Genomic DNA, 27195 nt, shown 5'->3' with positions numbered 1-27195 from the left:
TGGAACCGTGATACTGAGGCCGACCCATTCTTGGGTGCTAAGAACGTCTGGAACCGTGATACTGAGGCCGACCCATTCTTGGGTGCTAAGAACGTTTGGAACCGTGGTGAGGATGACATTGCAATTGGCCACGGTATCACCTGGGATTGAGCAAGCAAAATGGTCATGAAAGCATCTCACTTTCTATCTAGACCGGGCAACAAGCCCTAGTGAAATAGCTGCAGTCCACTGGTTGAGAAGAGGTTCCCGAGACACAATTTTTATGACATGAATGTGGCAACGTATATATGCATGTATTCAGATAGATCGTTCAACGATATTTCTCGGGAGAGCAGCAATTACATTCTAGGGTTGTCTTTCCATGAGCTGCTATAGAAACTTTGATACCCTCTGCTGTGTACCTACAAAACATACCTCTCATGAATGACTCAATGAAACACGTTCTATGCACAGGGTTATGATCTTGTGGCTAAGTATGGATATCTTTTATATCAGGGTTTAGATACCAGGATAGAAATGTAGCGGCCATTCTTCCACAATTATAGCTATGAGGTATTTATATAAATCAAGACATGAAGGCTATACCGGCAGAGCCTACCTCCTACCAAAACAATCGCAAGCCACGGACCGTCCAGGCAAGAGACATAAAAGAGTAAACACTATGGGAATGGAATAGCGTGTACGTCAATTGCTTTCGGATTTAGAGCTAGTGTAGGATAGTCAGAAAGTGACCTGGACAGTCACTTGCTTTGTTACCTTTGTTGGACACTGGACTTTGCCGAGCTGAAAATATTTGCGGTTGGTAGAACCAGAGAGTACTGGGACATACACCAAATCCTTAGGCCTATGCGATTCGGTGTAAGAAAATGCGTTTCCATGACTTGCGGTGAAGAGGCTTGTTTTTCCGGCTATTCTAAAGCCCATTAAACTCGGAGAAGCAAATGGAAGCTACCTTGATATGAGCTTGACTGCTGCGATAAACTAACTCATGGCTTTCTTGCATAGCAAGTTTGAGTTGAATAATAAGCTGCTCAAGAATTCGTTCTGGATATATTGGTATTAATCCAGCTACCGAAAGGCCATTTTCAACATTATCAGCAGAAAATATCTCTGTATGGGTCATCGAAGGACAGTCAAATTTGTTGATATGATTTAAATCAAGTTACATTTTATCCTTCACCAAGTGACCGTATCCATTCTTTTAAGGGAGAAAAACAACCAATGTCCAGAGACTGTAAGAGATACCTAGGTATGATAAACGCGCTGGTATCTACAGATTTGATGGAATTGCGGTGCTAAATACACATAACTAGTAGTTGCTATATCAAAATACACAGCTGCTCAAAGCAAAAAAAAAAAAAAATAAATAAAAAGTAAAAAAATAAAAAAGGACTTGATACGAAAACAGATTCTACAGTAATTAATACACAAGCACCCTTGGCCATGACAATATACATATTAACAATAATCGCGGGTCTTCTCATCACAGAAATCCCAGAAATCCTTTGCCAGACCACTTCCTCCATCCTCCTTCAATGTCATCGCAGTCACCAAGTTCGGCGCCACATCTTGATGAATCCTGCCCCACGGAATAACATACGCCCCATTATGATCCAGTCCCAGGTCGTTAGAGAAGCCGGCATAAAGCACCGTGTGAGCAGCCATCTCGGCACTATGCAGCAGCGGCCAGGACAGGATCTTCATCCACTTCGCGTTCCGCAACAGATTCGTGTTTGCTGCGCCAGGATTTTGAGCCACGCTGACAATACCCACGTTGGACCCATATCTTCGCGCCATTTCCACTGACAAAAACCAGTTCCCCAGTTTCGAGTTGACGTAATTGCGCACATTGTCTTTTGGGGGCGTTGTTAGTTCTGCCATTATCATGCCTTCCGGCGGAGATGAGAGCTCGGCCACTTGACTGCTTGTCCAGACGACGCGTACCGTGCCTGCTGCAGCATCCGGCACAGCGGCAGCGAGCATGGGATGTAGCAGCTTAGTGAGCAGGAATGGCCCCAGACAGTTAGTTGCTAGTTGAAGCTCGATGCCCTGTTTGGAGACACTTCCGAGGGGCGGTTGGGAGACGCCAGCGTTGTTGAAGAGCACGTCTAGCCTGGACTCTTTATCCTGGAACGCGGCTACCGTGTCTTTAATGCTGGTCAAGTCGTCCAGGACGAGATGTAGGAAATCCAGCGTTCCTTCGGTCTGTGGCACGGCGCGTTGAATGGCTTCGATGGCTTCCTGGCCGTTTTGTTGCGAGCGGCCGGCGATGTAAACCCTGCCGCCTTTGGCATACAGGGTTTCGGCAATCTTAAAGCCAATCCCTGAGGCACCGCCGGTGATGAGGAATACTTTTCCCTTTTGTGAGGGGAGCTTGTCGAGCTGGAAGCTCGGACGAGGAGGGAAAAACTGAGAGAATTGGGCTCCCATTTTGTAAGCCCCCTAAAGAATGAGGAGTGCAAATCTTGGAGTATATCTTTGAAAATGAATTATTGTTTTGACTTGCACGGGGGTTTCTCCAAAGTATTGGAAGCTGGCAGAGGGAGGACGTTGGTCGACGCTAGCGAGCTGAACGACAACGAGCTAGAAATAAATTATAAACTCGCTGCCCAGAAGTAAAATAAACGCACTATATTCTCACCCGCCATACGACTTTCTTGGCTGATCCGAGGCTCGCCGTACTATCAAAAGCGAAATATATATATTTATATATAGACATTCCACAGCTTCTATTAATCTTTACAATCCAGTGCTCACAGCAAATTGACATATCGAAATCAGAATGTCGCGCAGACCTAAACAGCAATTCTACATTCCAAAAAACCGACTTCGCTTTCTCAGAGCTGCACCAAAAAAGTACAGGGCAAACATCCCCCCGATGCCAAGGACGCTGAAACTCGCCAGCAAAGTGACGCCTCCAGATACCTTGATGCCACCGAACATGGGCTCCGAAAACAAGATTGAGGCGCCCGCTAGGAGTCTCCGCGCGAAGCCATTGGCTGCAAACAAAGAGCCCGCATAGCGCGGGTATGTGAATGGCAAGTAAATGAACATGCATTGAGTGATGATGAAGACACCACACATGCTGAGCGCGATCCCAACCATGCTGACGATCCAGTGTATCGAGGGGCGTGATGTCCATGCTGTTTGGTCGGGTTAGTGAACGACATAAAGCGTCAGTCCAAGCGAGGCCACGGTATCGCTGACCCCAAACACGGTGCGAACATCGGATTCACTGGCTGTATAAAGAGAGGAGCCAATATACACCGAGAACGTATAAACAAAGAGCATGATTGCAATCCAGAGCTCTTTTCCAGATGACCAATTCCGAGGGTTTTCGGGGTCAATATCAGAGTACCAACCAATGACTGTAGCTCCTGCCAGGTCATCCTTTTCCTGTGGGACAGTTTCCGGATCAACATTTGACTCAATTATTGGCGAACGAAGAGCGAGCCGGCTGCATGACTCTAGATACCCTGCTGGTAATTCAAAGTTGGCACGTTCCTCTGGGTATTTGGCCAGTCGTCTGCTGCTCATAATGCGCAGACACTGGCCAAAGGACGAGTCTCGCACGATATCCCACATGGTGGCGGTAATACTATGGTATATAGAACAATGGCATGAGTAAAGAAGACGAGAAATCTGGGAGAAGTGAGAAATCTCACTGGTATTACATACTTTCTCAGTCCTCGAGAAAAGCATCTATTTCCTATTTAGGCTAGCTTTGAGCTCGGTACGTCGATCCAAGGTGGAGACCTTGATTGATCATACGCTAAGCTTTAAAAGGCTAACCGGCGCAAAGCTAGCCTCATCAGGCAATGAGCTTTCATGCTGCTATGCGTTCACGTCGCCCAAGGAGATTGTTCTTTTAGCCTGCTTCCTTTGCAAGACAACTATGAGGGTCGCGAGAAGGCTGGATCAGCATGCCAGCCCAAATGAGAACCTGGCCTTCTGCCATCTGCTGAAACGGCATGTTCTCAATTCCCTAGATAGAGTCAGGACACATTCTTTTTGTAAAATAAAGATACCCGGGAGCTTACCTTGGACATTAAAGCTGCTTGGCACGAGAGACTCCATAGTTTACCATAACTTAGCTGCTAGTATGTGGCAATGAATGATATGAGTCATATCTGAGGAGCGGCAGAATGAAGCCACCGCTCCCCGCTGCTGAGATAAGCATTAGGGTTGACTAACGTAACCGGTAAGCCACCCGGCCATGTAAGCGACCCGGCCACCTCCGCCCGGAAACGCGTTCTATATGAATTTCTAATCACAATTTTCAACCCAAAATAATAATTATATATAAAAAAACTAATTACTAGTACGATGAGGGCATTGAGGCCTTCTATGCCCGAGAATACCACACTCACTACACTTAAATTGGCGGCGTACGATCGCTTGCGAGGCTGGCAGCTCAGGCTCAGCCGGAGCAGTAGTAACACTTTGAGATGCCTCAATCTGACTTTGTACAAGCGCCTGAGCTTTCTTTCTAGTAATTCCTTGCTCATGTTCTATCTGCTTCCTAGATCGTCTGCGTTTTTGCTTCTCCTTCTCATGTGCAGCCCGTAAATCATGAACTTCTTTCCCTAGAAGTATAAGGCTATTCGCGGTCATTTCGTACGCCTTAGACATCCGATCAATTGCCTCATCAACTGAACTTAATGGGCTTCCTGTACGCTGGCTTATACGCCTCTTTATTGTACTCAATTGACGTTTAAATTGGCGTGGATTTTGAGGTATTTGTAAGCAGGATGATTGAGTATTACTCGATCGACTTGGGGGAGGTGTAGGAGTCTTAAGCTGAATAGTAAGCTGTTGATAGACTTGATCTGGATTATATGGCACTAATCCAGTGGCTATGAAGCCCTTCCGAATAGTCTCAGCTTTATATGCCATCGTATGGGCCTCTGGAAATGCAGTAAGAAAATCAATTTTGTCGATGTGATTGAATCCAAGCCTCATCCGCTGCTCAACAAGCTGTCCATATTTCCGCTTTATAACTGCAAAACAGCTAACATTGAGAGGCTGCAAGAGATGAGAGGAATGTGGAGGCATGCAGACTGGAATAATATTATTCTCAGTGCATGTACGGTCAAATTCCGCAGTCAAATGACTTCCATGGCCATCGAGAATCAGCATTCGATATCTTCCCATTGTACGGCCATTTGTAAGAGGAATAAAGTGATTTTGAAGCCAATCCATGCCAATATTATCGGTTGTCCATCCATTGTCGCTAATGTTGATTTTCCAATTATCTGGAAGAGTCTCAAACCAGCCTTCTTGCATATATTTTGTTGCTTTAAAAATTATGTATGAAGGCAGAGCCCATCCAGTAGAATTAACTGCCTCAATTGAAGTTACCCATTCTCGATTGCCAGGTTGTAATAGCTTTGGACGGGCATATCGATCGCTCCCAGTAATAACCTTTGCAGTTGCACAGAGTCCCATAGCAAAGCCAGTCTCATCGAAGTTATAGATATCTTCCGATAAGATGCCATATTCTAATATAGCCTCTCGTACGCGGTCAAAATATTCTTGGATTATCTTTGGATCTTCGCATTTGGCACGTTCATAGTTATATCTTCGAGAAAATCGCGATTTGAGCTCTGAGCGACGTTGAACCAGGTTATAAACCCATTTTTCTCCAACCTGTTGATTTCCGTGTTGAGAAAGAAGATAGTTGGCCATTTCTCGTACCATAGATGGCCGGGGAGGTAATCCTCGCCTATCTAGATCTAATATCCATCTAATAAGCGATTCCTCTTCAAACTGAGTGAATTTATGACTGTTGGCGCGTTTTGTATGTTTATATTGTGTTCCCTTCAGTCGGTCTTGGAGAGTTGTACGAGGGATAGTATAAACCCGTACAGCTTCACGAATACTTTGAATATTCCCATTTTTTAAATCGGAAATAGCTAATTGAATCTTTCCTTCTAATTCAGCTGATTTTGAAGGATTTTTCTTGCGAATTGGTGGCATATTGACGCGTTGAAGTTGTAAGATCGAAATAGAACGCGTTTCCGGGCGGAGGTGGCCGGGTCGCTTACATGGCCGGGTGGCTTACCGGTTACGTTATAGTTAACACTAACTGGGCTAGTCAGTGTTCTGTCCACCTGTTCTTCCGGAACTCTTCCGTCATCTGTCAGTGTTGTTGTCAACGACCAATACCTAGGTACGCAACCATGGATATCCCGTGGCCTGTGATCCTTATAATTGTCTACCTGGGTAAGACTCAATAAGCCAGTATATCTATGATCACCGCTCATACCGCCCCGCTCACAGTTATCACTGTTGTCCGAAGCAGCGCTCAAAGTACCGGCCCTGCAGTTCTCCATGGCAAGGTGATCAGCGTTGAAAGGTAAACAACCTCTTACTACTGAGTTTGATTTCCAGCTCTGACACGAAGGTGTCTTTTTGTCTAGCCAACAATCTTTCAAAGAACTAACCTCCTCCGGACCCGTTGTCGTCGATTTCTTCGCCACATGGTGTGGCCCATGCAAAGCAATTGCGCCAAAGGTCGGCGAGTTCAGCGAGACATACACAAATGTGCGCTTTCTCCAGGTCGATGTCGATAAACAGCAGCAGATTGCAAAGGATTTGGGAGTGACTGCGATGCCAACTTTTATTCTGTTCAAGAATGGGAAGCCCCTTCCGGACCGGATCAGAGGCGCAAATGTGCGTGCGCTAGAGGAAGCTATTAAGAAGTTGGCGGCCTAAGTCCGTTACTGAGCTTGTGTATATATTCGGACCTGCACCGGGAAACGTAAAGAGTCTGTGATGAACGACTGCCCTTGGTTGGGTAGCAGGATAACGAACTTCGCATGACCACGAGATGTACAATGAGATATAGCAGTGGGATTTCATATTACCCCGGTTTTAAGAAAGCATTGCTCAGCGCATCTCCTGTTTAATCAAATATCAATTGTATGGTTGATATTCGGTCTTCAAGTTGTGTAAGGCTTGCCATTTCCGGCAATGCTGTAAACATGTATTATTGTAGACACTATGCCCAGGCCAACATTCTTTAAAGTAATTCCGGGCTACAGATCGCAGCGCTCCAAAATGGTCAACTCACTCGGGCCGGTCCAAAATCTGATTTTCTCGCATAGGTTCAACGACATTCTTTATAGTTATCCTACAATAACCTCTCTACAATGCCGTAAAACTTCGTTAAGGGGTTAATCCGAAGTTATATTCGTCCTCTAGACTAATATTTGCTATATTTCACTGGATATCCTAGAACAAGACAATGACTTGATTATGTCAAGAAAAGATTTGTACAGGAACTTAAGGACTCGAAGCGACCTTGAATTATTCTCTCCGTCCTTCGGAGTATACCTCTTACAATGGTCTGTAAGTTGGGAAATATTTGACAAGGCAGGAATACCTAACATGGATAGGATATCCAGTAGAGAGTAAGGATTTGTGTACCATAATCAATATGCATCAACCATAATATATACATGTAGGTGTTTTGCTCAACCCAGGGACCAGGACAAAAATTGCATATGAAATGGAAGTGATTGCATTCCATATCACTCCACAGATCATTCAATTTCTATGTAACGAAACTCTCTATTGGGTATTATTAGTAAAATGTAGAGGACCAATCTCCGACGACGCCACCAAGCAAAAATCAAATATTATCCTTCGCTGCGCGATAAATATGTTGCCGCAGACATTGTGCCTAATATTGTATCATGCATGCAATCAGTCGGTAGCATTGCAGATTCAGAACAGCTTCGTATTGAAGGGCGGGTATGGAAATGTATACATAGTATTTGGGTCCATTTCATTCCGTATAGTGCTTGATTTTTGGGGTGAAAGATCAATATTTCCGTCATTCAGGTGAGGCGGGAATATTTTGTCCCATTCAGACTTGATAAAAGGTTAGTTGGTCCATGATCAGATTTTGCTCGCAGGGCAAGGTTCAACAAAGGCAAAGGGTACGTAGTGAGCAAGAGGAATGCAGAAAAGAACAAGCTTACCCAGTCAATCTCTGGCATCGGCATATCCTCAGAACTAGGAGGAGAAATTTCATTCATCATATACAAAGGCATCGGTGTTTGTACGAAGGAATTGGAGGGACCCGCTGTCCAGGTAGACTTCGGCCCATGGATATCATGCGTAACTTCTCTAATAGGGTCTCCTGCACCAAACTGCGTTGTACTTTCGTTGAAATTCCCTTGTAAGTCATTTCGAGATTCGGTCATGACAGGTATATTGGGAACGCTCCCTTGGCTTTGGAGATGACTATGAGGAGACTGGGTTTGGCGGGCGCGGGCCTGTTCTATGACGTTCATGCCTGGAAGTAATGTCATGGGATTCAGGTTGAAAACCGCACTTGATTCAGGTTCTTTTGAAACAGCATCAATCGAAACAAGAGAATGAGGTTCAGTTTGTCCTTTCTTTATCTCATCAATGTTTGCAGTGTATTTGATTCTCCTCAGTGTCTGATATACTTTCATGCGATCACGGAACTGACGCAAAATATGGTGGGCGTTTCTGCGTCGGTGTTCAATTATTTGGCTTCGAGGTAGGTTTTGTAGGTGGGATGAGTCCTCCACTTCGTATACATATTCCAAACAGCGCCAAATACGATCAGCTTCGCGACGAAGAGGATGGCTACTGACCTCAACCAAAAGCAAGAGAGCGGAGTGGTAATTGTGATATGCGCGGCTATACCATTGCCACGGACGCAAATCCGGAGATGTCTCGAGAGCGATTGCGTCCTCTAGCTGTTGGGTACCAGTGTCAACGATCAGCTGAATGATGCGGTCTGGCATCCGTGACGACCAACTTCTGTAGAATTTATGGAGTAACATGATATGTAGTCGGTGCAACATGAATGACAATGTAACTGATGCAGCACGCTGAAGAGGGGTAATATTGGTTATGTTGAAAATAGGACCATATCGTTCGTATATTGCTTTGCGAGATGATTCAATCTTCGCAAGAGCACCGGTTATAGTGATTTTCTTCTGCTCGAGGCGACTTCTGTCAATGAGGACTTCTCTGAATATCTCCTGGCACTCGAATCGTATGCGAGCGAAAGTCATATCGGTCCACTCTTGGGACTCTTCTTTATTACCTGCTACGAGATCCTCGTCATTTATATTCAGGGGAAATTTGGTGGTGAAGTCTTCACTGCGAATTGACGGACGGGGACCCTGTACTTCTGCCGTGCGAATATCAAGAAAGCATAGCTGATACCATATTAGACGTCTTACGTGTGTTTCCACTGGTGCATAGTTGTATTCCGATGGGTCACGATGCAATCCCATGCATTCAGCAAGCCTAATAGCTGCCCCAACCAAAGCAGAATGCGCTCTTGATATCGACTCCCGACACATCGGAATCTAAGCACGTCCTCGCAATTAACAAACGGTGAAAGGGGAAAAAGTAAAACGGGGGTATCTACTCCACTGACCAGGTACATAACAAATGCTTGTAGTGTCTCGGTTTTTGTAGAGCGCAAAAAATGGGCTTTCCCAAGCGCAGACTCTGTCCCCAATTGAAAACTTTCAATAAGGCTTCGCTGGTCCACACCAAAAATATTCAGAGTATCTGAAGGTGCCATGCTGACGGCCGCTGTGAAAAGAGTGGCAAACACAATGGCCTGGATTGAGGGAGCTGGTTCGATCCCTTGAGCAACATTATCCCACAAAAGTTGATATCTGGCTTCAAATGTTGGGCGATGCATGATTCTCGTAATTGGATGACAAGATTCCCAATATTGCTGTAAAAGCTTGTCAGCCGCGGCCTTTGTTGGTAACAAATTAAGCAACGCGTATTCTTGCAAACTCGGTCCAAGTAGCATGTCTGAGCGAGGGGCGATAAAAGATGGGCCCGGCTCTAAAAAGGGGAGTGGAATTCCTTGGTTTGCAAGCTCAAGAAGCTTCAACACCTCGCTATCGCCATCATCTTTTGGAACTTCATGCCCGGGCAAGTCTTGCATTTCTGACTTAAGATTGGAAGCTATTTCATCCGCCAAGCGAGGGCGTAGAAGACCGCCCAACCGCTCTGTTACTCGCATCTTGCCCAGCTTGATACCAAAGTCAACCATGACGTCGTCTGCCTCATCGTCATACATAGCATCCATCATCGTTACCCCTGACGGCTGCAGTATTAAATCCTCTTCTTCCGCAGGTAAAACGTTCGGGTCCATGTGCTTTTCACCCTCAGCTGGCTGCGTGGTTTGTGTTACCTCCACTTCGAGGGAGCGTTCTAGAGTACCCATACGCTCCTTGAGCTCTGCCAGCTTTAATCTAGTTGCAGAGTCAAGAGACGAAGCAAGAAAAAGGCATTCCCGATTGCCCTTTGAGCAGTTTGTACATGGATGGAGTCGATCGCATTTGAGCTTACGTCGGCGACATTCCAGGCAGGATGTTATCATCCTATTGCGCCGTCGAACCCTCGAAGCAGAGCCAGAGCTCGAGGAGGGTTTAGAAGCTCCATCATCAACCTCCGCACTCCTCGGAAGAGGGCCTTGCGAAGTTTCCATGTTTTTTTCCGGCTTGTAGGAAGATGCTGTTAGAATGATATACGCAAGGGCGCTTACAGCCAGCCTTACGGCCGCAACGGAAGCGGGGTAGGCGAGAAGTAGACAAAGTCGGCGGTCAGCGATCGAATCAAGACGTGCTAAGCCCTGTCTCTTACTCTTGTTTCCTTCTCTTCCTTTTCGCCCAGCCCTTGTCTCAATGCTCGCCGGCAGCGCCTAAACAAGCCGGCACGTGTGCATTGGAGAAACTTTGCCACCGATAAACTCGATCTTGCAGCCCTGACGAATGCGCTACAGTGTTAAGCTCCGGCGTTGTCTAGTGTGCACTGGTCTTCGCGCTTGCGAAGAATGGTGGCGACGTTCTCGGTATTCTGTCCACATCCCATCCCAAAAATAAGAGATGAACAGACAGTCAAAATCAGGTGACTGCCTGGAGGGCCGAGGCAGCGAGGCGGAGGCAAGCGCTAACCCCAAAACGGATTACGCTGTGCAAACTTCCATGATTTGAATATCGGCGCAAGTAATACCAAGTCAAGTCTGATAAGAAGCATTGTTGGCTCTATCGTACTAGGTCATATTTTAGATTCATTAAGATTCAAACTATCTTTTATACAGACATTCGTTATATCACTCATCATCCATAGTCCGCACCCGAATGGGCCGTTCTTCGATCGCCCTTTTCAGATTCCCAACAATCTCCTTGCGGCGTCGAGTGCGTGTGTTCCACCCTTGATTGTCGTGGATTGACAGGAGATCCAATTGAAGATTAACACTGCGAAGTCGGCTGTGTCTTGCCGACCCATTGACGCTGGATTGGAACCGACTAGCAGATTCCGGAGTCTGGTAAGCACTTAGCCCACCGTCCGAATCAGGCGTGTCAGGTACTCGGAAGCCTAACTTCTTCACAGGTGTAGAGATGGGCGACGCCTCTCGACTAACGGAGCTTCGAATGTTGACTCCTAGCCTTTTCATTTGTGCCTCCAAAACATCAATATCGCTGCTCTTGCTCTCAGCCATATTCATCATTGTGGCGATCGTAGACGTCACAGCTTCAACGGTAGGTTTCTTAGTCGCGGCTCGTCCGGATAGGGATCTTTTTGTACCGGAAGAATCTGCAATCCTGGCACGCAAAAGTGAGATTCCTTGTTCCAGTTCTGTCAATTGAGAATGAATTGCAGTAGACGCCTTTCTTAGATCCTGCTGAAGACCCGCCTGTTCAGCTGATAAAGGTTGTGCGCGAATGGAAGCAGTATCCATGTACGAGTCGAGAGTCTTTTGGATATTCGCGCACTGATCACGGAGGTTAAAGATATCATGACCTAAGAGTCGCTGGCATTCGTTAATCGTTTCGTACGCGGTCTTAAGTCGTTGTTCTTCAAGGCGATCGCCCAAAAACTCCAAAAGATTGTCAATATTTTCAATATCAGATACCGAGGTTGTTTGGTCCAAAATATTTAGTGGCGTATCGCTGAATATGGTTTCTTGCCATCCAACAAGATCAGCTGTACGATTTTCTTCCTCGTGTAAAAGATGAGAAGCGATAGAACGCGAATTTAAACCTAATGTGTCCACCATAGAGTTGATATCGCGATACAGTCTCTCAATCTGACCAGGAATACCAGGCTTGAAAGTATCTCCACTATACTCCTGTCGTGGTATAAATGGATCCAGCGTCGGAGTAGGATGGAGCGGTTGCTCCAACTCTCCACGTCTCAACGTATCTTCATCATCGGATGACAAATGCTGAGACTCAGAGGCAAGTCGTCTGCTTTCGGCCATTGTGGCCTTGGATTCTTCCTCGTCGATCAGATCACGTTGGTTGAGTGGTTCTTCAAACCTTGATGCCGGCGGCTTAGCTGGAGTCTGCCCCAGATTACCATATATAGTCCCAGGACCAATTGGAGCGCTGGTCGAACGAGTCTGTTCGGGACGGAGGAAGCCTCTCCTTGCGCCAGGACGCACAGGACTGGGGGACCGAGGGCTTTTCGCACCGCTTCTCAGTTCTGGAGGGGGTATATTTGGCTGGGAAATTTCGCCGAATAAAGGCTTTGATGCCAGCGGCGAACGCTGTGTCTCAGGTAAACTAACTTTCGTAAAGAGGCCCCCAGTAGAGTCCTTAAGAGATGGTCCACCAAAGGAACTCTCAGGAGACGTCTTGAATCCAACAGACTCCGATTCTGTAGGCTCATTCGGGGGACTGAAATCATGGGTAACCTCTTCTCCGCTATCTTCGAAATCGCCGTCTGAACCTTCCGATTCATGCGGAAGAGAGATAGATTCTTCCTTGATAGGTACAGGAGTGGCAGCAACGGATTTTTGCTCCTTCGGCTTTGAAAGGAAATCAGGGGGTAGTGGTATTTCTTCTTCCTGGATTGTCTTTTTGTTGGTGTCTTTTGGCTTCGTCAAGAAATCAGGTGGAAGTGGGGCAGGATCTGTTGGAACAATATCCTTTTGAGTGAAATCAGGAGGTAAGGGGGCATCTTCATATGAACTTTTAGAAACATTTGACGATGCCGATGTGTCGCCTGGTCCATATACGGCTCTGCTTGTGGCATCGGGGGGTAGTGGTGCTTCAATGCTTTTTTCTTTCTCTGAACTGACAGCCGGGACGACTGTTTTCTCCGAGAGAGAAGATAAAGGACTGAGTGGTGTTGCTGCGGTATTACCGCCAAAAATCGAAGTGGAACGACTGGTCTGAGCGGCCAACGGCGTAGTGCTTTGTTGTGATGGAATGCCAAATAGGCCAGATGCCTTGGGAGTTCCTGTCACGGGACTTTGAGGTGCGAAGGAAGCTGAGGGCTGTCCAAATAACGATTTTGGTGGCTTCTCCTGCGATGGTGTTGCAGATACATCTTCTGAGTCATCCATCGATTCGGCGGGGGAACTGACTTTGTTAAGACCATTACCGAGTAGATTGTTGAAGGACGAGCCCAACGAAAATGGCCCTGATGGCTTCGCAGAGGCAGGTTCGTTATCGATAGCAGATTTTTCATCGCGCTTGAAGGTAGATCCGAGACTGAAACCTCCCGAAGGAAGACCAAATGCTGGTTTAGAATCACTAAGAGTTGCTGTAGTACCAAAAGGGGATTGTGCGCTGGGAGACCCAAATACAGACTGCGTTGGTTTTCCAAATGGACTATCCCCAGTTGTCTGTGCGAAAGGGCTTTCTGATGGTTTAGATGAAGCTAGAGAGGAGAATCCATTGCCCTTGGAGAAAGCACTAAATCCACCTCCAGCTGCGGCAGCACCCGTAACAAAGCTTGATTGACCCGAACTCGTTGATGAAAACGCACTGAATCCCTTGCCTCCTAAGCCACCTGTTTGGCCAAATACCGGCTTTGAGCCTGTTCCAAGGCCGAAGCTGCTTTTCCCAAACTGGGGAGTATTTTGGCCCAAAACGCCAGTACTTCCAAAAGCAGGCCCTGGAGATTTACTGGGGGTTGTAGAACTAAAGTTCGTTCCCCCGCCAAATGTTGATGGTGCGCCAAATGCTGGTTTCTGTGACTCGCCTAGAGATGATGTCGAACCAAAGGAAGGTCCGGAAGGTTTTCCAAAGACACTGGACTGAGCCTGCGGCGTCGTACCAAATCCAGTCTGGCCAAAAGATGGTTGGCCAAATGTTGGCTGTATGTTCTGAGCAGGTGTCAATGTAACAGCAGGAGCTGCTGGCGAAGCTTTGATCGGAGTCTGTTGCACAGGGCCCGCAGGCGAAGCGGCTTTATACGACAGCCCAGCTTCGATCGCTTTCATGTAAAGAAACCACCACGACGAAAGTACACCTTCATTTGTGAGGACCATTATATTGGGAAGCGGTGATTTGGTTTCCTTTTCCGCGTCATATATAACGTTCTCAGTACCTGTTAAATCAAGGCCAATACCTATCGTAGACGTCTCCATAGACTCCTCATTCATAGGCAGCGCTGCTCGCCTTGTGTCATCAATTACTGATGTTGTCGTAAAGATTCCTGTACTAGTTTCATCTGCATCTTTAAATGGTGTTGTAACCCTTGTAATCAATCCGACATCGGTTGACGCTGTGGATGAAACAATCAAAGCATCTTGTAAGCCAGGGTCGTAGTTGCTGAGTCGAGTCATAAATTGATATGCAGGGGTCCTCTTGAGACCAAAAGGTGCACATAGAATAGGTAACTGTCGGTACAAGAAAGGGGCATTTGGGCGTCGCTGTATGACATAGTAGTCTGAGTCAGGTGCCATGCCGCTTTCATCTTCACTTTCATTAGGAGTATAAACCGCGACAAACACGTTGTTCTCCACCCACGAGATTGAAGACACTAAGTAAATTAGCCTCTCATAATAGATACGTGCACATGGAGTTTTAAAGGAACGCTCACCGTGTTTGTTGCCATCCAGGGCCGGGGGACGGGGTATCTCCGCTTTGACGGCACCCTTTGGATCTAATTGAATACAGCTCCCATCTGCAAGGCCAGCGACCATCTGCTTCCCCTTTGTGCTCCATGCAACAGAAGCGACTCCGCTTCTGAATACAAGCCCTGAAGGGCCATTGACTAGGGAACCTGTCTTCAGATCCGCAAGCAGAAGATCGCCATTGGCAGTGACCAAGGCGATAAAAGAAGAGAGTGACTCGCTTTCAGGCGCAGGGTTTGGAGCCAAAGAGCGAACTGGGCCATTGATCTGAATTGACATCTGAGGCTGCGGATTTCCGGTTCCAAGGCTCGCCGCATCATAAACGGCAATCTGGTTATGTGATTCTGTAGCTACAGCTAACGCACTATCAGCTGCACAAAATGCAACATGCGTTGGACGACTGGGCAACGAGATTTGTCCTTGAGGCTGGAATGGTTTTGTTTTCGAACCGGATCCGGTTTTCGCGGAAATTGCTTCACGAATCGACTTTGTCGTAGCTAAGACCAATCCGTCTGGACCACCACCAATTACCAACCCTTTCGTGGATGAAATTGTCAATAGGGAGCTCGTGGGTTGAGGTAGGGCATCGGCGGGCCAGGGTGTGGGAAGAAATTGAATATTGCAATCTTTGTCAACTCCCAAAAATCCGACCTCCTATAAAGAAACGACTTGTCAATATAAAGCAGACAGGACAGGAACAATTTAGAAGCATGCGTAATGTACCGAAGTGTCAATCTCAGGGAGTTCGGGGCCCGACTCTACCTGCGCTGTGGCGGTAGGGGCACTGTTTCCAAAGCCGAACGACATCTTCAATTTAGCCAAATCAGCAGAGACCGGGCGTATCTTATTTTCGCCTAGAGAAAAGGCGTGCCTGTGTACATTGGGAGATGAAAATCTTCCAGACGACGACGAGAAGGAGCGACGACGGGGTGGTTGAGGGCTGCGGTTGAACAGCTGCAAGGTATGGTGGAAAATGTTTGTTGACCTTCCCTGCTGACTGGGGAGAGGAATTTTGAGCGCGGAAATGAAGCTGATTTAAAGCTCGAGTATGTGATAAGCAGGCGACTTGTTCGATATAGAAGCGCAGTCAGGGAGAACTTGCGCAGATAAGTGTTCAACGAGGAAATAAAAGAGTATGACCGCGTCGAGCTCCTCAGAACGTGTTTGCCGCTTTTTGCCGCCCGAATTTTGCGATGCCTCAGGATTTAGGCAACGAACAGCAAGAAGCATATGATTCACGTCAATGTGAGTCAATGGGCTATATTTCAACATAGAGGCTAGCGGTAGACTAGATTAAATTTTGAATAAGAAAGAATAGTGGTATGCCATTGTCTATCATGTCGGCGCAGGTCTTCTTAGGCGGGAGGAAATTGATGCCTATATTCTAAGGCCTGTACTAAGGTGCCTGCCTGGGAGCTTGGCAAGGCTGCCAGAGCTTCGTCACGCAGCTCTCCGTCTCGCGCTTCAGCCATCTACCATCAGCTCACCGAACTGCGTTTCAAGCCTCCCCCTGCTTTTCTTCTATCAATATTTTCATATTTGGAATCCTCCCAGGCGTTGATACAGTTGACAAAGAGCACCGAGCTGCAACCTACTATTTTCCGGAGATTCATTGCGTCTGGCCGCTGAGCCCTGTCAAATCAATATGCCAGGCTTCGACTTCACCAACTACAACCGCAATGCGGCCCTACACGCCAGAGGTGCCCCTTTGCCAAAAGCCACCAGTACAGGTACAACTATTGTTGGATGTATATACGATAAAGGCGTGGTGGTAAGTGACATTGGTAGCTGGGCCAGATCGGAGAGGTGGCTCCATGACAGGGCACCCACAACGAAACCTCTTCCAAAATTACCCTCTGACTAATACATCATTTCCAAAAAATTGCAGATTGCAGCAGATACACGAGCCACGAGTGGACCTATTGTCGCCGATAAAAACTGCGAAAAGCTCCATTTCATCTCTCCCCAGATTTGGTGTGCGGGCGCAGGTACAGCAGCCGACACGGAATTCACAACGGCTTTAATCAGCTCCAACATTGAATTACACGCTCTCTCAACCGGTCGACCTCCGCGTGTGGCGACTTGTATGACGATGCTGAAACAGCACCTTTTCCGATATCAAGGACACATTGGGGCCTACCTTGTGGTGGCCGGTGTTGATCCGACAGGCACACACTTATTCACCGTGCACGCACACGGCTCAACTGACAAATTACCCTACGTGACCATGGGCTCTGGTTCACTCGCTGCCATGTCGGTGTTTGAGTCCATGTGGAAGCCCAATCTTGATAGAGAAGGGGCTATTGCGCTCTGCTCCGAGGCTATTTTAGCCGGTATCTTCAACGATCTCGGCTCCGGTAGCAATGTCGACGTGTGCGTGATTGAAAAGGACCAGCCTTCGCAGTTACTGCGAAACTACATTAAACCTAATGAACGTGGTCGCAAGCAACGTGATTACAAGTTCCCGCGGGGTACTACCTCTTGGCTCAAGGAGAAGGTTATCAAGAAGGAAGATATTGGAAAATATGTTACCATTCAAGAACTGGGTGAGGGCGAGGATTCTAATGTCGTTGAGAGGATGGAGGTTGATTCATAGATTTTATGTACAACGTTATGTATCCTTCCGTTCTAACAACAGCTAATTTTGATTCTCGATTGCAACAAGTGAATTGATATAAAATTCTCTTACATTCCTCGTGTTAGTCACTCTTTAGGAAAAAGGCAAAAAATTGCTGTTGTCCTTTTCAAATCACCTGGGCATGGTTTACAAAGACAGATATCTTATATTTTTATTTACTCCATACGTACAGATAAGAACGTAAGGGTAATATCTCTATATGTATATATACAACGATCAAATAGGAAATACAAGATGAAAGGATATCACCCCCAATATATATGCACAATCAGTGCACAGTTTCGAGAAACGATCCATTGAGCAACCCACGGACTGCTTCCGGTTCTTCATGTCGCCGCACAACATGCATAACATAGTCTTCCTGGGCCCTGGATACGTGCAGGCCACTCTGAACAAACCGCGTGACACCACAGTGGTACATAGCGCGTGCAAAGTTTGGTTGCACGGGGCCATTGTGCACGATTAAGTAGCGGTAGAGGTATGATACAAGATTGAAAGCTGCTCTTGGGCTCACTTTATCTGACGTCGCAATGGTTGCTGTCAGGAAATGGATGAAGGACACGCAGGCTTGAGGCTCGAGATATAGTTGTTTGCCCTTTGATTCTAGCCTTAGAATGGATTTGATTCGTTTGGTATTGGGGACGTTGTTGTTGATGTCTTTGCGAGCGCTTGCCATAGCCAGTGCGACTTTTAGTGGCGTGTGGAAGGATATTAAAAAAATGATCTGGCGCATTGCCCTGTTATCCTTTTCGATCATTGAAATCATATCTTCAATGAAACTGGGGCTGGTGACGTCGACATTTTCTATTACCCTCAGATGAGAGGACAGGAGATAGAATTTGGTCGAGTTGAACACGTGCTGTTGCAAGGCAGCCTGCTCTAGAGTGATTAGTCCTTCTTCAAGTTTTCGGAAAGACTGCAGAGTTGAGGCATTCTTTATTTGCCTGTGGCTGAGAAGTGTGTAAACCTTTCTCAATACTTGATTCGAGGGGACTTGAAGCTTTTGAAGGCCTACAATCAATTTCGGTAGTAGTTCGGTCCTATTACCATGAGATCGCCACACAATACTTGTTGTCGCATCGTCGAAGAGTTTTAATATAGAAACCCCAGTAGCATGTGCTTTCTTTGATTGAAGGTTCACTGGTTGGGACCGTGTAATTCTTCTGTGTGGTGTAGTACTCAATGCACTCCAAGTCCAAATTCGGAGGGCAAACCTCAACCCTTTGGACGCCTTCAAGGAATCAGATCCTTGTAACTCGGACCAGGCCTGTGACGAAAGTATTGAAGGCCTATCAGTGTGCATAACACAGTGCCGGAGTGCCTTCAGGGCTTGGCTACGAAGCGGACCATCCCGTCTTAAGAAAGCCAAATTCTCGGCCATCAGAATGATATATTTCGCGGCCACATCTACACTCAATTGTCTCAGCAGATCTGGCAGAATCTCAGCAGATTTCCCTGTGGAACTGGCAAAGTTGTCTTCGTGGACAAGGTATCGCAGTAGTATATTTGCGATTGAATTCGAAGGCGTTTGCTCATAACGATGATAGGTCACGATAATATCGTTTGCAAATTGTAAAGAGGGTTTGTCGCCAAACATCAATGCCCGGTCAAGGGATGTTTCAAATATGCCGCGGTCAAGTCCCCCTCTGGAAGATAGTATTTGAAAAACTCGGGATGACATTGAAAGGGAAAGAGTCCTCAAAGAATCATAGTATGCAAGCAGAATTTCTCTAGCTAGACGCAGATATCGGTCATCATTGAATGTCATTAGCTGCTCAACCCATGGCTGAAGAAGACTGTGGTAGATCTCATGTAGCTTGAACACACTGCATGACTGTACCGATCCCCAGATATCGTAGAAGGTTTGAATCAAAGTTCCCGTTTGACGAGACCATTCACGGCCACATATCGAGGCTGGTAAGTATCGCAGGATCGGAGTGATTTCCGTGATAGGAACAAGGCCCAGGCCTATAGCTTTCGTAACAGTGTCAACGAGCATATTTTTGGAGCTCGTGTCAAGGCTGGAAATACTGAGACGTTCGAACAAATCTGCGTAATTCCCCACTCCATATATATTCAGACTCGCATCATTCATAAACTCGATCAGGTTACGAATGCCGGATGTGTCGTTTGTTATAAAAGCCAATTTATAAAAATGGCTAAATATCATTCGACTACATTCCGGATCCTTTCGAAGATCGATCTGATACCATTCCAATGCCTCTTTAACATCCTGTATAGTTTCACATACTATCAATGATGATGCGAATGTGAGACTCTCGGCCACAGTCGGATTTGCTATAAAGTTCGTGGTTTCGGAAGGTGCAACCCCGGAGCTATCTCCATGAGCGAGAAATGAGGGGCCGGGAGGCGTCGGGGGTTGGTCAGAGTATGAGAAAATTTCTTAAGGAGAAATCAGTAATCAATGAGTCTAGAAGTTGGATTGATTGCGTACCCAAGGGCTCAGGCCAGCGTGATGACCACGGCGAATCGTCCCATTGGCGTAAATGTCCCTTGCCATTGGCGCCGAACAAATGAGCTACATGAGCAGCGGGGTCAAATGAGCTTCCTGTCACAGCCAAGGCAGTGTTCCTTCGTTTGGCGAGGCGATTTCTAGCTTCCAATGGCCCAGGAACGCGACTTCCGTAACGACGCTGGCCTTTCACAAACCTCCGGAAGGTCAAGGAAAGAAGCTCGTCGCTAATCCAGACATAATCCAGGCGAGACGGTACATGCTGTAGCGCATGCCTACAGGCATGTCCACTGACAGACATGTGAGAGCACAATAATGGAAAGCGGCGTACAATTGGCCGACGCTCGAGGTTGGTAGCTCTACAGTTGTTGATGCCGTTTTGCATCGGCGATGTTGGATTTCCCAGCGCCGGGTCTTGGCAACTGACTCAGCATGAGCTCGAGTTGACCAATCAAGGCGTAGCTCGCGATTTACCGCGCCTGCATCATTCTGCCACCTGGGACCGCCTATATGACGCTAATGAAATACAAGACGAGTAGTAATTTACACCAAGCGTCTATTTAGGGTCAGAGCCCTTACCTCATTAGGTTAGAGGTTACACTAGTCTTGGTGGTTGTTTCTACTTTCTAGAGTATTTTATCGACTATAGTGGGGTCGCGCTAGCCAGACTAAGATTAGTATAATCATATCCTCTCAACAATACGCTTAGAGTGTCGCCATATATCTATGCTCGATTACTGCAAGCTTTGACACTGCATTATTACGAGGCTTGGGCTGGATGCATTATTGGTAACACAGAAAAACATGTCGAGTTGCATGTGTAAGCACGCGTACATTATCCACCAGCGGTCAATACATCGCACTTCACGCATCCAAGCGCTTCACTGCATGTTGACGTGTTCTGCAGCAACAGTCCGGGAAAGGTTCGTTTCAGAGCAGGAAGATATGAATCAAAATTATGTAACTTGAGGGAGTAGCTACTGTGTCATGGAGCGGATGAAAGCTGCCTCAAGAACTGACAGGCTAACAACACCAACCTTGTCTAGCAGAGAAGGGGAAAGGGGTTGCGTTCAAGATGATAGACTTCGAGTATATCTCAAGCTTTCAAGGTTCGCTGGGAAATAATTCACTCAAATGCAGCGATGGAAGAATAGCGACAAAGGAATGACCAGTTCCACAAGGCAAGACCAGGTAAAACAGGGAAACCCTGTCAAAAGAAGAAAGCAATGAACTCCAATGAACTCAAGTTGTCCCGAGCACATGGAAGCTGTCGCTAAAATGGTTATTTTGGTAATAATTTTCACACTGGGAAGAACCCGAGGATACCAACAAACATCCATGCTATTGCCAATATGAGAAAAGGAAAAAAGAAAGGGAGGGAAAAAGTGGCTCTCGGAGGCAGTACTTCGCACATGTATTGCTGAGCCAAGAACCAGCTACTGCAAGACGATGTTTCTTTAAGTCTGCGTGTCAATGCAAGTCCTACATCATAGAACCTGTCACAAATATCTTTTTTGCTTTTTTGACAAGGCAAAAATATGCGGATTTTGGGCTGTTCAGTGTTCACTAACTTGGCTTGTGGACATTTACTGTTACTATAATGCCAGACAAGTCATACTTAAGGTGAACGCCGCCGGACGATCATAATATAGATTGCTGGCGTTATTTTCAACGAGACCGGCTATATAGGCGGATACAAAGAGGTAGTCGGGCATGCTTGCTTGCATCAAATTATTCTGGTATTAGCCATGTAGCCAGGGAACTAAACAAGGTAGGTGGATTGAGAAGGAGACTATCCCGAGTATCTGGTTAAGGGCTTGTCATTTTGCATCATCCTTAGCAGACTGTCGCCGTGCGGAGTCAAAAAGGGAGAAAGCACAAGGATGTGGGCAGTCTGCTTTGAAATTGTATTGTTCCACGACTTAAACGAGATCCGTTGTCAAATCTCCGTCCTTTTCCTAGCTTGTTCCAACATGGTGGTGGTGACGATACATACATAGGGGAAAGTAAAGATAGGAGCTTGTCCGTTCACAAGTTATATTACTACTAACTACCTAGCTATATATCTTATATGCGCTGACTATGCTATATAGGTATGTAGTATGCAGCAGTATTTAAAAAACAGCGTACCTACATACATTCATAGACACGCATGAAGACCACCGGGGCAGGTGAGGTGATATATCAGTTTGTCAGTGATAGTTAAATTGAACACCTACGTATATCTCTGCTTTGCTACCGCGATATGAAGAGAAACATAAGGCAAATCCCCATCGGGTGTCTAATGACTTATCAACCTTTCTAGGCATGTTCTTGTTAGCCTGAATTACGAAGATCATAGAGCGTACTACCTAGATAATCAACATTCCCAATACACAACCAGTCGTATGGTGGCTATGATGGTCTTTACGTACTGTTATTACCGTTAGAAAAACATAAAGCCGACTGCCTGGTTGTTTGATTCGCGAAATTCAGAAACTCCGCTCCATTGTACAAGGTTAGTCCATCTCCGGGATGATAGTATACAAAATGGGAGCCCTAATTAGGGTTAGTAATTCTTCTACATATTCACCCGAATGGGAAAAGCTCGCTTAACTGCATCTACCAGCACTTCTACTGCGTGTCGAGAGAACTTCGATTCAATTGTAAATGCTGCATCTGATATCACGGTGCCTATCTCGGGGCGTTGAACCAATAATCATGTAACTGAACCCATTAACTATTGGAATACATAGATTAGATCCACACAGAATGGTCTAAAGGTAACACGGCCTTCCTCGACTTTCGAAACGTTGGTCGCCAAGGAAATACTCTCACTCCTATGGGCTCAGTTACAAGCCCGTACTCAGTGAGAAAGGAATTGCGTTAGCGATTATTTGAGGATTAGCTATTGGCAAAAAATGATAGCCACCGATGGAAGTATTTAGAGCAACATTGAGAGGTATTAGCAGGTTGTCCGGTTTCCGTGACCTTGTGCCTGAGTCTCTCCTCTCTGTACACTTGGTGGTGCCAAATAAACTATCACAACGGCATCATAAAACTTGGAACTGAGAATTGTCGGCTTCCCTGAGACATACATGGTGCTGGCTTTAACTTCACCTTAACTTCGGGGGGCATATCGCATTTGCAGGGGTTTGCTAGCAATCATGAAACTAGCCATGCTAGATAATCTGATAGTACTATCTACATACGTAGATTGTTCTTGGCTTCGCGGTAAATAATCCATTCACATTGAGTGTTTTTATACATAAATAGTTCAGGTGGCCAAAAGATTCTAGACTTTCATCCGGAATTATGCTTAATTTCCGAACTGCCTTAGCGCAACGCATATTGATTATGGGGCTTCAATGGGACGATATAATTGGATGGAAACGAATTCTCAAATACTATTGGCTGCAATGTATGCGAGCCTGCTACTGCATCAGGACTAGTGTATGACGTCAACTCATTGCTTCCACTAGTCCTAATTTGATCAAGCTGTCAACCAAGCCCTAACTTGCATCGAACAAGCTCACAAGCTCGTTCAGTTGATGTTCCCTAAAGATATTATTCCATATAAAATCAAAAAATACGGTATTTTGAGCTGAGTCGCCTGAGGAGAGCAGAATGTGTTGTAGCGAGCGCATATCTACGGATTCGTTCGTATAAACGCATCTACCCAGCGTCTATGAATTGGAAATAGTCATACCTCTGGTCATGAAGAGTCCTGCTCAATTTCAACTAGCATCATCAAGAAGGACATGTCTGCTAATGGAAACAGGTATCATATTAGATTGTTTATATAGGAGTGAAGGGTGGTCGAATCACTAACACTTAAATGGATTAATATACTGGAGTGCTCTTCATCTCCAAATCAAACTCATTCCTGAGTATATTGACTGGCGCCCTGCGAGGGTTCTCGTTTGTCATGGCCAGATTCGACTGTAGTACGGAGCAGTAAGTAGTAATTACAAGGTATTAAGACCGAAGCCATGTAGTTAGGTATGGGGGATCGGCGCGCGATGGCTTAAGTACGACAAGCGCACGTAAACCGACACCCTAACTCCGAGGTATGTATGCAATAGTGAGCAATGTATTCAACTCCAGCAAGAGGTATGCGCGGGAAACGACGGTAACCCCGGACGGCGATAAACCTGACTGTGCTTCTTCGTCTTCTAGACAACATTTCAGCATGTAGTGATTAGTATGTATTATTGTCAAATGCCCACCAGGATGTTGGTTAGTCTTATCGTGGGTTAAGCTTGCTTTCTCTGTTTCTGCGTTGACATGGACGTCGAGGTAGAACCCAAGGTGTGCCTCCTAATGGCGGTGCTCGTGTATGGATGGTCGCCTTAGGGGCCTTTGCTGCGCAGATGTCTGTTATCACTGAGTTGAGATTTTCTGGGCTGAAGCTAATTTGACTTTTCTCTTCCAGGTGCACGTTTGGATTCATCAATACGTTTGGGTTTGTTTGTCGAGACACCCCCAGGTCCCTGAACACAGCAACTGTTGGCTGATTCTGCTCGAAGTGTCTTTCAGAGTTATTACTCTGCCACTTACCTGTCCGACTACTCGGCTAGTTCTATCTCATGGATTGGGTCCCTTCAGGCCTTTTTCTTGTTCTTGTTTGGGACAATGAGTGGTCCCCTCTCGGATCGTCTGGGGGTGAAGGTGAGCAGCAGAGCTACAAGCTGGTGTGCTCAATGGATCATTCCTCGAGCTAACTAGCTTCATAATTCCTAGATGGTCGTCATTCCCGCTGGAGCTACTCTAGTTTTCGCTGTGATGATGACTAGCCTTTGTACTGAATACTACTAGTTCATTCTCGCCCAAGGTGTCCTTGTTGGAATTGCCTGCGGTATGATCTTCACTCCCGTAGTCTCAACTGTAGGGCAGTACTTCACCACTCGTCGCGCTTTGGCCATGGGTATTGTCGTTGGCGGTGCTGCAATCAGCGGCATCATATTCCCGATCACACTCAACCGACTTTTGAACACGAATAGAATTGGTTTCGGATGGGCAGTTCGTGTGGTCGGGTTCATCATGCTTGCTCTTCTTACTTATGCAGCAATTACCACAAAGGAATTTGCTCCTCGACGCAAGAATAATCTCTTTCTTTTCGTGTTTTAGTCTGTCCAAATCCCAGCGATATAGGCACGTACGTCGGTCAAGGCCTCGCAGTTTGCAGCTTTGGGGCGCTTGCAGGAACCCCGATTAACGGCGCTCTGATCAGGCAATACGGCTACCTTCCAGCCTCTATGTTCAGTGGTGCAGCTCTCATAGTCGGGATGATTTGCCACATTTCTGCAAGACTTTTGCTTGACAAACGGCTTTTCGTGGTGGTATGATGTATGGCATTCAGTCACTAAAGTGGAGAAGAAAGTTAAAGGTATATGGTGACCGCCTCAGGAGCACAAATTACTAGTATCTACCTAGATACATTTACTCTTAGCGATTTTCAGGGACCTTCATGGCAAAGAATGGCGACCTGGCTGTTGTGATTGTTGGTGCCGTGGATATTGCCGATACTCTCGTGATATAAACGCGATAATGACAACAAAATCTCAAATCAATACGAACAGGATGCTATTGGTTATGTCCATGCATACCCTGTTATCAATTAACTTGCATTATTCAGGTATCTACTTGTCTTGATACTCTCCTGCACAAGTGAAATGCACATGGTAGAAATTTCACCTTAGCAGCCCAAAGCCAATCGATCGACAATGATCTGGTCTGGACTCTCTTCCGATGAACCAGCTAATTAACTGACTCAGAACCTGCCAAGGCACTAACGGCGCGCCTAAATCCTCACGAGTCAGCCATCGAATAATTTCCCGAATAGGCAATTCTACAGCCAGCGTACGACGTACGTATTCACCTTTCGTGGCCAGGGATCAAGTAAGCTCCACCCAACACGCTTATGCATGCCACGAACTTAGTTCAAACGGCCTGCTTAATTTTTTTGTTCCTATTTTTGAGGAAAGCAATTAAATCCAGAAGAAAGAAGACGCAACTAGCCTCTAGCACGCACGACGGAGAACGCCGCGGACCCTCGGGGTTTTCGGCTAATTTTCCGGTTGTTTGCTGCTTTGCAGCACGGATTCGCACGACGCACCGAGTGCTCCGCATAGCGTACAGAGTCCTCCGTAGCCCTGGGGCGGTTCTAGTGTTGCTGTATAAAGCCTAGACACATAGTCAATTCTCTTCAGGAGACAGGAGATGAGATGATGTATGAATTAGTACATTTTCTATCCGACATTCTCACGATATGGCTCGGTAATAACGTGAAACGAACACTTTCAAACTTCAATAGTGCCGATGAAGCTTTTTTATTTTTAAAATTGGATCTGTTCTTTGCACCGGGTCCATCCCTGTTGGCAAAACCGCACTGTTGGGTCGCGTCTCCATCGTTGCTTTTTTCCCCTTTGATTCCATGCCAGCATCCAGGATTTGGTCTCTACTCCGCACCGTCGAACACATCAGACGTGATTTCACGTCGCCATTGACATCCAGCCCATTGAGAGATGTCTTCTTACCAGGATGGTTCAGTCAGGATTAGAACTGCTGTGTAACTGAGAAAGGCCCAACCGGAGGGAACCATCGGCTTAAATTAGGCTTCCCTTAGCGGCCCGCTTGAAAGTGTTCTTTGGAACTTCCATAGGTCTGCCAAAAAGCGGTCTATCACAAAAAGGAAGTACGTACGTCTATCCTCATGCGGTGTGCGCTGGATACACCAGCATCAGGTCCATTCCCAGGAATTCAGTCGGAAATCCCAGCATGCTGGGCCCCTACCCTAGTGTCCGGTGTCAGTGCAGGGGCGTTAACCCTACGCCGTGCTATAATTTAGGACTACGCCCCTAGGGCAAACTACCAAATTAGCTGCTGCCCTAGTCCCTCCGACAGCAGACACATGCAACGGTGCCATCGGCTGGATTCTTCCTGCAGCCTTTGACAATTTGCATGCACACGATATATTAATTGCCTGGGTACGCAGCACTCGGTTGCAACCAAGTCCGGCCTGCATGTCATATAGATCTCTCTCCCGTGGTCGGCACGGAGGCATTCTTCCTTGGTACGTTAACATGATGTAGAATTTATTGTTCTTATGAAAGAACTGGGTACCGGACTTAGCTAGGGACGTCTAGTAAACGATTACTCATGCATCTGCTGCCAGTGCGTGCCTATACTATCCCAAATTAGCACTACTCTAAGCTA

At 46.4% G+C, this 27195-nt stretch overlaps 8 protein-coding genes across 8 annotated transcripts in view, besides 2 other annotated features; 3 read left to right on the top strand and 5 right to left on the bottom strand.

Annotated features, from left to right (window-relative positions):
• The window catches only part of UA08_09001 (hypothetical protein), a gene marked incomplete at both ends in the record, with an annotated part of 502 nt that extends 352 nt beyond the window's left edge, over positions 1-150 (top strand). The window contains one exon of the mRNA XM_020264059.1: positions 67-150. Within this exon, the coding sequence (XP_020115805.1) occupies positions 67-150 (84 nt within the window). The remainder of the gene's footprint in view (positions 1-66) is intronic.
• Positions 151-1009: 859 nt separating this feature from the next.
• Positions 1010-1282: a repeat region (Identified by RepeatMasker using a combination of RepBase library and repeat library created with RepeatScout).
• Positions 1283-1458: 176 nt separating this feature from the next.
• On the bottom strand, positions 1459-2430 carry UA08_09000 (hypothetical protein; the record flags this gene model as incomplete). Its single annotated transcript, XM_020264058.1, has 1 exon — positions 1459-2430. One exon carries the CDS (start codon positions 2428-2430, stop codon positions 1459-1461), a length of 972 nt encoding a protein of 323 aa, XP_020115810.1.
• Positions 2431-2808: 378 nt separating this feature from the next.
• On the bottom strand, positions 2809-3585 carry UA08_08999 (hypothetical protein; the record flags this gene model as incomplete). Its single annotated transcript, XM_020264057.1, has 2 exons — positions 2809-3143; positions 3363-3585. The coding sequence occupies 2 exons, from the start codon at positions 3583-3585 to the stop codon at positions 2809-2811; spliced, it is 558 nt and encodes a 185-aa protein (XP_020115804.1).
• Positions 3586-4190: 605 nt separating this feature from the next.
• Positions 4191-6075: a repeat region (Identified by RepeatMasker using a combination of RepBase library and repeat library created with RepeatScout).
• A 1656-nt stretch (positions 6076-7731) lies between these two features.
• Positions 7732-10504, bottom strand: UA08_08998 (hypothetical protein; the record flags this gene model as incomplete). Its single annotated transcript, XM_020264056.1, has 3 exons — positions 7732-7878; positions 7989-9206; positions 9431-10504. The coding sequence occupies 3 exons, from the start codon at positions 10502-10504 to the stop codon at positions 7732-7734; spliced, it is 2439 nt and encodes an 812-aa protein (XP_020115888.1).
• Positions 10505-11128: 624 nt separating this feature from the next.
• On the bottom strand, positions 11129-15694 carry UA08_08997 (hypothetical protein; the record flags this gene model as incomplete). The annotated part of the gene is made up of 3 exons (XM_020264055.1): positions 11129-14793; positions 14854-15541; positions 15611-15694. 3 exons carry the CDS (start codon positions 15692-15694, stop codon positions 11129-11131), a joined length of 4437 nt encoding a protein of 1478 aa, XP_020115889.1.
• Positions 15695-16532: 838 nt separating this feature from the next.
• UA08_08996 (Proteasome subunit beta type-2) lies at positions 16533-17483 on the top strand (the record flags this gene model as incomplete). The annotated part of the gene is made up of 2 exons (XM_020264054.1): positions 16533-16658; positions 16776-17483. The coding sequence occupies 2 exons, from the start codon at positions 16533-16535 to the stop codon at positions 17481-17483; spliced, it is 834 nt and encodes a 277-aa protein (XP_020115816.1).
• A 310-nt stretch (positions 17484-17793) lies between these two features.
• UA08_08995 (hypothetical protein) lies at positions 17794-20299 on the bottom strand (the record flags this gene model as incomplete). The annotated part of the gene is made up of 3 exons (XM_020264052.1): positions 17794-19746; positions 19777-19928; positions 19981-20299. The coding sequence occupies 3 exons, from the start codon at positions 20297-20299 to the stop codon at positions 17794-17796; spliced, it is 2424 nt and encodes an 807-aa protein (XP_020115890.1).
• Positions 20300-24612: 4313 nt separating this feature from the next.
• UA08_08994 (hypothetical protein) lies at positions 24613-25519 on the top strand (the record flags this gene model as incomplete). The annotated part of the gene is made up of 4 exons (XM_020264051.1): positions 24613-24648; positions 24796-25003; positions 25108-25319; positions 25430-25519. The coding sequence occupies 4 exons, from the start codon at positions 24613-24615 to the stop codon at positions 25517-25519; spliced, it is 546 nt and encodes a 181-aa protein (XP_020115817.1).
• Between the last annotated feature and the right edge of the window lie 1676 nt (positions 25520-27195).

This window comes from Talaromyces atroroseus, assembly GCF_001907595.1.
Source record: "Talaromyces atroroseus strain IBT 11181 chromosome Unknown scaffold_17, whole genome shotgun sequence".
In the NCBI taxonomy this organism is placed as follows: Eukaryota; Fungi; Ascomycota; class Eurotiomycetes; order Eurotiales; family Trichocomaceae; genus Talaromyces; species Talaromyces atroroseus.
The sequence above is the reverse complement of the archived record's forward strand: the minus strand, read 5'-3'. Positions and strand labels throughout refer to the sequence as shown.